Here is an 11,030-nt window from a genome sequence, read left to right as displayed (position 1 = left end):
AACCTGCACTGCTTTGCCTTGTTGGGGTGGGGCTGTGTGGGTGGGCCTGGAAGAGTTCATGCTTGATACAAACTGAGGACAGTCCAGCCAAGTCCTGGGGTTTTTCTGCTGTTACTAAGATGTAGGGAGCTGCATCCCCCTATAGAAATGACTGAATGCCTATAGGGGTATCTGTGCTCCTTTGGCTTGAGAGATTCACGAGCCTTTGCTTTTTCTGTATAAACTGCTTTCTTGTGCCTTGGAAGTGATCTGTCAGAATTAAACATCACGGAGCACAACCATCATATTAAACATGAGATAATGTCATATTCTGAATAATAGAAGAGTTGGGCTATTTACGTTGCTTAGACATCATCTGCATGGAGCTGTGGGTGCCCCTGCTCAGTGCAGGGAGTTGGACCAGATGGCCTTTAAAGGGTCCCTTCCAACTCCATTGACTCTATTTAAGCCTTATTGCCACCTTCACCATCTTCTTGTCGGTCACAGCCACGAGAGGGAGCCCGGCTGCAAGCACGGCTCTGTAGGGATAGAGAACAGAAGATAAACGGGCAGCAATCGGTATTTCAGGACTTTGGTGGGGCGGTTGCACTGTATATGTGTAATGTAAGTGTAATGTATGCGCTCCCAGAGCGTTTTGTGTTTGCAGTTAACTTCTGCATCAGCCATCTGGGATTGTAGGTGACAGATCCTGCACCCGAAGCACAGAACTAATGATGTGACTGCTTGGATTTCCCAGCAATGATTCTGAGTAATGAGCTCACTGATATCAAGCTGTTTTGCTGATGCTGAGCAGGCAAAGTGTGATGGAAACGCAAGCGCATCATTATTGTATTCAGTGAATGGGGTGGTTCTGGGTCAGAAGCTTCAGGAAGGGCAGAACTTTTGGCTGAGTCGATTGAGATGTGCTCAAACCAAAAGGACTTGTGGGATCAATGAGAAATGCTTGTCCTTGTTAAAGAGTTGAGGAGCTTCTCTTAGTCAGGGCCAGTCGCTGGTGCTTTTCAGCCCTGTCAAACGACTGTACCAGCTTTTCTCAACAGCAAATTGATGAGGTGTTTATGCATAACAGCACTCGCTGGCAGCCGCCTGCTGAGTTAGTTAGCCCGGAGGAAAGCCTTTCCTTTTGCTTCCTCTTTCTTCCCCTGCCCACATGGGTCCCCAGCTGCCACCAGCAGCAATCCAGGAACTGGCAGTCTAAGAATCCTTCCCTGGAGCTGGGAAGGTCCTTGCTGGCAGGAGTTGGCTGTGCTCGCATGCAGCAGCAGGAGGGGACCAGACCTCCTGCCCCAGATATTTCCCTGCCTCACAGTTATAGGGTCACATGTGCCTGGGACACAACTCAGAGCTTTCAGATGGTATCAGGGATAAGCCCCAAGCTCTGCTTTGCATCCCCAAGAAGGGCTCCCACAGGGTTTGGTTCAGCACAAAGCATGTTGGGGTTCGGATGAACCCCTCCATGGCCAGCTGGTTCCTTGCAGTGCAGCAGAGCACAGCACAGTGCTGCTGAGCCACCTTTGCAGCAGAACCACTCTGCCCTTTCTCCTGACCCCGCTGTGTGATTCCTGCCCTCCCTTCACCCTCCCTTTTCTCACCAGTATCTGTAAAATCAACCTCTGTGCCAGCCCCATCAGCGCACACCGCACAGCGTCAGTGCTCAGCCTTCTCCCATAGCAGAGAAGCACAGTTCACAGGGGGAAGCATCCTGCAGCACAGTGATGCCGTTCAGCCCACTCTCAGGCAGTCCATGCTGCAGCTTCCCCTGCCCATCTGTGTGTGCAGCCCTGCACCCAGCTGTGGGGAGGATGCATTGTGAGCGAGCAGAGGGGGCTCTCTGCCCTGCACGCCGCTCGCAGCAATAGGGCTCTGTGCCCGCCCAGCTCCAGGATGCTGCATCTGAAGGTCCAGTTCCTGGATGACTCCCAGAAGATCTTTGTAGTGGACGTAAGTGGGCATCTTATAGAGAAAGAGGAATGGCTTTTGCTTGTCTGGTGTTATCCTTTGGATACTGGGGAAGGCGAGGTGATGCTGTGGGCAGGGGTGGGGTGCTCTTGTTTGTCTGGCTGCTGTGTTAGCATCCAACAGGCGAAAATAAGTCTGAGAACAGCATGAAAACAGCAGCTCAAACCACACGACCCGTGGTGAGAAACATCTGTGTGCATCTCTCCTTGGGCATAGGGGTGAAAAAGGAATGTGTGTGCTTTGGGGAGCAGCAGAGCAACAAGCTGACTGTCTCTTGTTTTTACATGGCAGTGTCCCAGAGCACGCTGTCACTGATAATTCACATGTAATGAATACCAGCTCTGAATACTGACTGGTAGGATATGATTTAAATGTCTGACATTGATATCAGAGGTGTTAGATTGGTGTGTGTGTGTGTGTGTGTGTGCATATGGGTGACTGGAAGCAGCTGTGCCCGATGTAGTGTCTGTGGGCTGGAAGTGGCACTGAGCTGTTGGTTGGGCTTTATTAACCACAGCAGCTGATTGATGAGAGAATCCAAGTGAATCTGTTCTAACCTTTCCCTGCGTCTATTATGGGACTGCTGCGTTTAATACGAAATTCATTTCTTTAATGTTCCATTGTGGATCTGAGGCACTTCTGTTCTCTTCATAGCCCACCGCTCGCTCTTGATGTTCTGTTCAGCTGCTTTATGACAGCAGTTCTGCACAAAGAGGGTTGCAAAGTAATTCCATCATTTGGAACAACACGGAGGTCGCCTGATTCGGTTTCTTTGATGCATTTTAGACTTGAGTTTGCATAAAAAGTGATCATTTACAGATGTTTGCAGGGGATTCGTATTGATTAGATCGGGGCACAGCGAGAGACCATTGGAAAAGATGCTACTGTTACAATATTGCTGTGTTTTATCCATCTCTGCTCTCTCCTTTGATCAAAACACAGCCCTGTGCCTCTGCACGCTATAGTGCAGCAAATAGGTTCCATTAGAGGGACTCAGAGTCGTTTCCTTTTTTAGTGTGGAAGGGTCCTGGAAATCCCTTTGGGGCACGGAGTGTTTCACGCTGTGTGGTTCAGATAAATGAGAGCTGAATTAGAGATTTCTCCATTAGAAATGGACTGCTTTGGGCTAAGTCTTGAGCACACATTTCAAGAGACTCATCCGAAGCCCTTCCCCAGTTTGGAAAGCTTTTTTTTCAATGGAAAGCACTTGAGTATAATGGGAGGAGAAGGACAGCAGAGACAAAACACGGCAGGGCTGGTTAGAAATCAGCATAACACAGTGCTCTGGGGCAGGGGAAGGCAGCAGTGAGCGGGTGCGTGGCACTGGGAGGGCACTGGGCTGCTCTGCTGCTTGCAGTGTGGTGAGGGAGGGCGAGCACAGCCTCTCCTTTCTCCCACCCCCACCACTGGGCCCTGCAGCAGCCCCACAGGCAGCACTGAGGGCACATTTAGGGATGTGGGGTGCAGCCCCATGCAGCAGCTGAGTGCACCCAGCCCAGCCAGCAGCTCGCTGCCCACACACAGGTGGGGAACAACCCGCTGGGACGTGCCCGTCTTCCCCACAAGCCTGACGAGGGCCAAGGCCTTTCATGCTGGAAAATTCTAGCTTAGAAATCAACCATTATAATTGCTTTTAATTACCCTTGTGATCTTGTAATTTCGAGGAGAACCGGGCGTGCTGCGGAGCCAATGCTGTTATTAGGCTCTCACTTTGCAGCAGGCTGACAGTGCCGAGCTGTGACAGGTGCTCATTACTGAGCCCTCAGCCACCCACAACACCCCCCCCCCGGATTCTGAGCTGCCCCTGCAGGCACCGACCTGCCTGTGTTCCTGGGTGGCTCTGCCCAAGTCAGTTAATGACTTAGGAATGGAGTTTTTGCTGGCTTTTGTTCTCTGCCCCGTTCGGTTTTGGTGCTTTCTTGCCTCCTGTGTCAGAGGATGGAGCTACTTCGTTAGCACTGTGCTGACCCAGGGTGCAGGATCTCTGCAGGGTCTGGTGCTGTTAATTACCACTAATTGCAGCTCGTTCAGCCCAGCCGTGGGGCACCCAGGTAGTGTCTGTCTGCAGCTCCAATCCCAATGGCGGTGTCTGCAACAGGTGTCCTGAGACTGAGACTTCTCTCCTGGTTTATCAAGCTCCTAAAGGTGAGAAGTGACATCCACGAGCCGAGATAAGTGGCATAAAGCCGCAATTGTCCCACCCCACATAACAAAGACATTTACTGAGTAAGGTTTTGCTGTGGCATGGTAACAAAGCAACCCACACCCCATTTCAGAGGAAGGGAAGGGGATGAACTTCTTCCCTACCTGCCTGAAACCCCCTCCCCGCTGCTCTCAGCACTGCTAACCTGTCGTTTCTGCATGTATTTGCTCACCAGCAAAAGTCCTGCGGGAAGGGGCTGTTCAACCTCACCTGCAGCCACCTCAACCTGGCGGAGAAGGAATATTTCGGGCTGGAGTTCTGCAGCCAGGCTGGGAACCATGTGAGTGCATGCTCTGTGCCCATGGCCTGGCAGCAGCGTCCTGCAGTGGGGCACTGGGTGGAAAATGGAGATGGGAATACCTTGAAAATGGGAGCTGCAGGCCAAAGCCAGGGTGACAAAGCCCTGGGGACAACCACGGCTTGCTCATGGGGTTTATCCATAGCAACCTGTGGCAATGCAGGGTAGCCCCACACTGGCCAGCGCTCCTTTATGGCATCCCACCATGGTGCTGCTGCTTTCATTCCCACTGCCCTCGTGCTGTTTGCTGACACAGCTCTTTGCTGCCTTGTTTCAGGTCTGGTTGGAGCCTCTAAAGCCCATAACAAAGCAAATTAAAAGTAAGTATTGCCAGAATGAGGTTCTTCTCAAGCACTGCGGGGGCAGACAGTGCTGTATGCTGCTGTCCTTCCTTGTGCTATGGGGTGGGAGCTCTGCTTTCTGGCATTTAGCTGCCCTCCCTCAATGGGGTGAGGCTGGGCAGGGTTGTTTGCAAAGATATGTGAGTCCTTGCAGAAATGCTTCTGCAAACTGCTAGCTGCATGTTTTAGGTTTGAGCTGCTCATATCCCAGCAGTTCGATACAGGAGCAGGGCTGGCTGTGTGTGCATTGCTGAGCTGGCAGAGCAGTGGGAATCTTTCTGAATGCCCTCCTTTCCCATTTGCAGCCCAGCTGCCCAGCTGTAAGGCATTCAACACGCAGTGACCCCACTCCATCCCAGACCCAAGGCCCCACTGGGGCACGGTGATGCTATGCAGCCTGACCTGAATGCACGAGCAGTGCTAACACAGCCCCTCCTTCAGCCTGTTCCTCCCCCCACAATGAACCAAATGATTTTTGTCACAAATATGCGATGGCTAGGAGGTGGTCCAAAGCATAGGGCCATGCATGACCCTGTTTTTCTATAGGGAGTCCTGGAGCTGTCATGCAGTGATTCCCTTAGCACTGGCTTCCTATCTCCCACGTGCTTTGCCTTGGGTTTGGCTGCTTGCTCTCGCTTGTCTCACAAAACATCTCTGCCTGGATTGATTCCATTGAAGCTGTTGCAATCCCAAGTGCTCAAAGGGCCAGGGAAAGCCCATAGATTTTGCTGAGGGTTTAATATACTGCCCCAATGGCAGCTGCACCACCCCAGAGTAACACCCAGAGCATTGCTCCCATAAGAACCTGTGCAGAAATCCCTTTCCTGACCCTTAACAATTTAAAGTATTGCTGGGTCATGTTTTCTGTAATGCTATTGAGGAGTTCAGCTCCCTGTTTATTTCTGTTGGTGGTGGTGGGGTTTGGGCAGGATGGAAGCCCTAATACTCAGAGGGCTTCTGCTCCAGGCCTGTAAGGGGCAGAGTAACACGCTCTGTATGGAGAGGGGTGTGTGAAGAGAGTTGTGAATGTTCTCCAGAGCCACGTGAAAGAAAACTTATGAAGGTGTTGTGTTTTAAGATCCTAAGGAGGTTCTTTTCAAATTTATGGTGAAATTTTTCCCAGTGGACCCCGGACACCTGCGAGAGGAGCTGACGAGGTACCGTGTTTGTTCTGTGCTCCCTTTACTGCCCTGTCCCCTTGTTTCTGCAGTCTCTATGCACGTGTTTATTTCCTTACCATCACCCAACCCAACCTGTCTGTTAGCAGCATTAATCCCAAGTACTGACAGAGCCCCGTGCTGGACAAAACCAAACCCCAATGCGTATCTCTTTCTTGATGCTCTGTTTGTATACAAAATCCACTCAATGGCCATGCAATGTGCTCTCTGCCAAACGTGTGAGCAGCTGAGCTCTGAGTCGGCTGGCTCTTGCCTGGAGCCGTGTTCTGAAAGAAGAACCTCAATTTCATCTTTGAAATTGACAGGGCGAGCTCTTATGTTTCACAGAAAGCACTGCAAACAGGAACTAAGAATAAAACCAGTGCAGTGCTTCTGCAGAACATTAGCCCCGAGAGACATGAATGCCCTCTGAAGCATAAAGGAATGTTAGCTCTGAAACCTACTAATGGCAGGATGAGCTCAGGGTGTGCCCAGCTGGATCCTCCTTGGGGTCCCCACCCACACTCCCCCCTCTGGCCATCCATCCTTTGGGCAGGGATGCAGGTGAACACCACGAGGGGCACGGGGACACCTGGCTCTGTGTCCCATAGAAGGATCCATGCTCAGAGCACCTCCTGTCCCCTCTGCAGGTACCTCTTCACCCTGCAGATCAAGAAGGACCTGGCGCTGGCGAGACTGCCCTGCAGTGACAAGAGTGCTGCTCTGCTCGTCTCCCACCTGCTGCAGTGTAAGGGCACCAGGGCTGCAGGGCACTGTCTAAGCCATGCAGCACACGATGCCCCCAACCCTGCTCTTCCTGTGTCCCCCTACAGCTGAGCTGGGTGACTTCCATGAGGAGACGGACCAGCAGCACCTGGCCACGCACAGGTACCTGCCCAACCAGGAGTACCTGGACAACAAGATCATGCACTACCATCGGCGGCACAGGTGAGGGCTGCTCTGCTGCTCCATCTGTGCCACAGCTTCTCAGTACCCTGGCACAGCTGCATCCAAAAACCTCTTAATAATTCCTGCCACTTCCCGCTGTATTTGGGACTCCAGGGGGAAGACACCGGCTGAGTCGGATGCCCAGCTGCTGGATGTGGCCAGGAAGCTGGAGATGTATGGGATTCGCCCACACCCTGCCAGCGACGGCGAGGGGACACAGATCAACCTGGCGGTGACACACATGGGGGTGCTGGTCCTGCGGGTGAGCACCACCTCTATCCTTCTATCCTCCTATTCTCCTATCCCCCTAGCCCCCTATCCTCCTATCCTCCTATCCCTCTATCCTCCTATCCTCCTGTCCTCCCATCCTTCTATCCTCCTATCCTATCCTCCTATCCTCACCTCTCCCCGTGCCAGCTCCAAGTCCTCCCCAGTCCCACACAGCTGGTGCACCCCAGCAGACCTTGGTGCAGCTCTGGGCACAGCCCCAGGCTCAGCCTCTGTGCTTTGCCAGCTCAGGCTGCACGCTGCCATCCGTGCCCATGCAGAGCCCTTGTCAGAGCATGCACGGCTGTGTAAGCACCACAGGTTACACGGCTGCGTCACGCACGCTCACTGTGTAATCTTCCAGCAAAAATAGCCCTCTAACGTCTGTGCAATTACATAATGCCGTAATCACAGTGTAGCTGCAGAATAAATACAGACTTCCTCGCAGCCGGCGTGAAACAGCACTCGCCTCCCACACCGGCTAACTTCAACCTGGGGACATGGTGCCAGCATAGAAAGAAATCCTAACTGTGGGTCTGCAGTTGGCAATTAGTGCTGCCAGACCCGGTGATTTATGGAGAGCCGTAAACACCCCCTGTGTGCAGGCATGATTGGAGCATCTGTGAGCTCATGGCAGCCTGGGCTCTCCCTGGAAGCCAAGAGGGGAATCAGCGCTGTAGCGTGGAGTGGCACCATTTGATCTGCTCCTGCTGCGTGGCTGTGACCAAATCAATGTGTAATGGTAATAAAAGTAAGGTGTGCTTGCAGGGGGCATTAAGGGCATGGAGGTAAGCTGAGTTCTTCCTTCAGGAGCAGATTCTGCATTAACTCGCCTGCCCTGTGGGCTGGGAAGGGTGGGATGCTGCTGTGACCTCTGTGAGTTTTCTCTCAAACTCCTATAGTTTCAGCTTTAGTAGGCAGTGTTTCTCACTTCCCACTCTTGGAACCAATTGATCGATCAGAACCAAACACCAGAACCCCCAGAGCCTCTTTACTACAGCCAGGGAGGGGCACTGAGAGCTGCAGTGGCAGTGTGGAGCCCACAAGCTCAACTCTTGCCCAGTTGCATTTCTGCATTCTTTGCTTGCCCCGTCCCACAGTAATGCTCTGTCATTCCTTGCAGGGCAATACAAAGATTAACACATTCAACTGGTCCAAAATTCGCAAACTGAGTTTCAAGAGGAAGCATTTTCTCATCAAGCTCCATGCAAACATTGCTGTAAGTGCTGTGCTGGGGTTCAGGGCTGGGAGGGTGGGCAGCCGAACAGAGCCCTGCAGCCTGTGTGCTTGTCCCGTGTCATGTAGGCTCTGTGCAAGGACACGTTGGAATTCACCATGGCGAGCAGGGATGCCTGCAAGGCTTTCTGGAAGACGTGTGTGGAGTACCATGCCTTCTTCCGGCTGTCCGAGGAGCCCAAGTCAAAGCCCAAAGCCCTTCTGTGCAGCAAGGGCTCGAGTTTCCGCTACAGGTAAGGGCCCAGGGGAAAACCCTGGTGTGAAGCTGCCCAGGGCTGGGCTGAGGGCACTGCTCACACCTTTCCATCCTCACTGCTGTAGTGGGAGGACACAGAGGCAGCTGCTGGAGCATGGGAGGAAGGCAAAGATGAAAAGCTTACCCTTCGAGAGGTACTGGGGTACTGGGAGGCGAGGGGGGGGGGTGGCAGGGCCAAGATGGAGGCCACGCACCCATCCATGCTCTTGGCCTTGCAGGAAGCACTACACATCGCACTATGATGAGAGGCAGTGCCGCTCCTCCCCGGACCTCCTGACAGATGTGTCCAAGCAGGTATGACCCAATGGGGTGGGCGTGGGGCAGCTGGAAGCCGAGCCAGCACCTGGCTCTACATCCAGAGCTGGCCCTGCTCTGCCCCTGGGCACCCACACACCCCTGGTCCCACAGGTGGAGGAGCTGCGCTTGGCCTATGGCAGCTGCGGCTCCTTCCGCACTGCCAGCGGGGTGCACACCTCGGAGCCCACATTGGACAGCCGCCACAGCGGGTCTGCCACCGCCATGATGTTCGCTGCCGAGCTGGAGCGCTTCAAGCCTGAAGTGGCCCCCACCTTCCTGCCTCACTCCAAGAGCAGCTCTGCCTTCCCCTTGCTCTACGCCCAGCTGGAGCTGGAGCGGGCATGGGAGCCCACAGACCCCTTTAGCAGCAGGAGCCCCTTGACGTCCTTCCGGCCCCACCACAAGTTCAGTGGGAGCAGCAGGAGCCCCTCGGTGGGCAACATGCGTGAGGTCAGCGCCAGGCCGCTGGTGTACACAGACGTGCCGTGCCCTCCGCTGCCACCCGCCCCGGCTCCGCAGCTCCTCTTCTATGTGGACAGGCCACCAGAGCCCCTGTGCCATGTGCCCAGCGAGGAGGGGGGGGGAGCGGCCGGTGGGTGCATCCCCACAGCCACCAAAACGGGCAAGTGGGGCCCCAGCAGCACCTGGATGGGGGAACTGCAGCACGAGGCTGTGGGCACCGGGGTGGGCCCAGAAGGGGAGAGAAGGCAGCCGGCTCGTTCCTTCGACTACAGCCTTCAGGAGCAGCCGCCCAAGCGCTCCTGGAGTCAGTCGGACATGAAGGCCATCCGCTTCCCCTACAGCTCTGAGTTCAGGCCCCTGGGTCCGTGCCCAGCCCTGAGCAGCAGGAAGGCCGGCATGCTGCAGCACGTGCTGGCCCAGCACAGTGCAGTGCCAGGGCTGCGGCGTGCCAATGAGCGCTATGTGGGCAGCAGCACCGAGTCCAGCGACTCCGATTCTGACCTGCTGGCTGCCGACTACTGCTCCCTGTATGGCAGAGTGCTGCGGGCACCCAGGGCCCGTGTGCGGCTGTCCTCGGGCAGCCTGCAGCTGGAGGAGGAGGAGGATGAAGAGGTGTCCTTGGCTACTAGTGCTGCTGAAGAGAGGACTTCCAGGTATTTCACATAGGTGCCTCCTGCCTGCCAAAAGGAGAGGCTTGGCTGAAGGATCACAGGCCTGCTTGCTGTTTGTGAAACAAGGTGGTCTGCTTGTGTTGTGTGAGTGATGTTAGCTGTAGAGGATGTGTTAACAGATAGCTGAGGGCATCCAGAAGTACCCATCCCCTGTGGCACGTGAGGAAGCCGCCACATCGCTGTCATCAAGCAGATCCCATGCCCAGCAGAAGGGCTCTCTTTAAGCCTCACAGCCACCATCTCCAGTCCTAGCAAGGCTGGTTCGGAGCTCAGCCACTGCTGCTGTTATCAGTACACTGTGAGAGAAGGAAAAGGCAGCCCATGGAAGTTCATAAGCATCTTGTTTTCCCAGCCCCAGGAAAGCAAAGTCAGGGAGCTGCTAATGCCGTAGCAAAGAGCTTGTCTGCTACCCCACCTTACACTGATGCTCCCAGCCCTTGAGAGCAGCTGCACACATAAGATGCTTCTCATAATGCTCTGAGCCATGCACATTATCATTCCCTAAGAAACATCATGGAGAGACTCATAAATCATTTAGGTAGCTTCCCACAGTGAGCTCCTGAAAGCAGGGTAATGAATTACATCGTATGGCCTCACCTTTTTTAGGTCTCTTTTATTTAGGTTTATGAGTTTCTGGTAGCAGCTCTGACACCCAGGCCCATCACTGCCTTGATCAAATACAGGGGAGACATATGTAATGGAAGCCCCTGGTCTACCCACAGGCCACAGTCAAGCAAAGTGGGGTTAAAAACCTTAGGAAGGGGCAGCTGATGCTCACCCTTGGGTTGAAGAAGCCAAACTTTCTTGTTTGCTACTTGAATACCAGCTCTGGTAAAAATAAAGGAGGGAGCTTCCCAGCAGCCTGAGGGTGGGAGGAGGGAGATCCCCGATTTATCCACTGCTTCCAGAAAAGGAATAAAGGTACTTCTTAGAAA

General features: G+C 53.9%; 1 protein-coding gene across 1 annotated transcript; it reads left to right on the top strand.

Annotated features, from left to right (window-relative positions):
* Positions 1-702: 702 nt before the first annotated feature.
* On the top strand, positions 703-11,030 carry FRMD7 (FERM domain containing 7). The gene is made up of 12 exons (XM_015860278.2): positions 703-1,941; positions 4,338-4,442; positions 4,738-4,780; positions 5,880-5,958; positions 6,609-6,706; positions 6,792-6,906; positions 7,021-7,168; positions 8,297-8,392; positions 8,479-8,642; positions 8,731-8,799; positions 8,884-8,959; positions 9,074-11,030. Exons 1-12 carry the CDS (start codon positions 1,885-1,887, stop codon positions 10,088-10,090), a joined length of 2,067 nt encoding a protein of 688 aa, XP_015715764.1. The 5' UTR covers positions 703-1,884; the 3' UTR covers positions 10,091-11,030.

The sequence above is a fragment of the Coturnix japonica genome, chromosome 4, assembly GCF_001577835.2.
Source record: "Coturnix japonica isolate 7356 chromosome 4, Coturnix japonica 2.1, whole genome shotgun sequence".
NCBI classification, from domain to species: domain Eukaryota; kingdom Metazoa; phylum Chordata; class Aves; order Galliformes; family Phasianidae; genus Coturnix; species Coturnix japonica.
The sequence above is the reverse complement of the archived record's forward strand: the minus strand, read 5'-3'. Positions and strand labels throughout refer to the sequence as shown.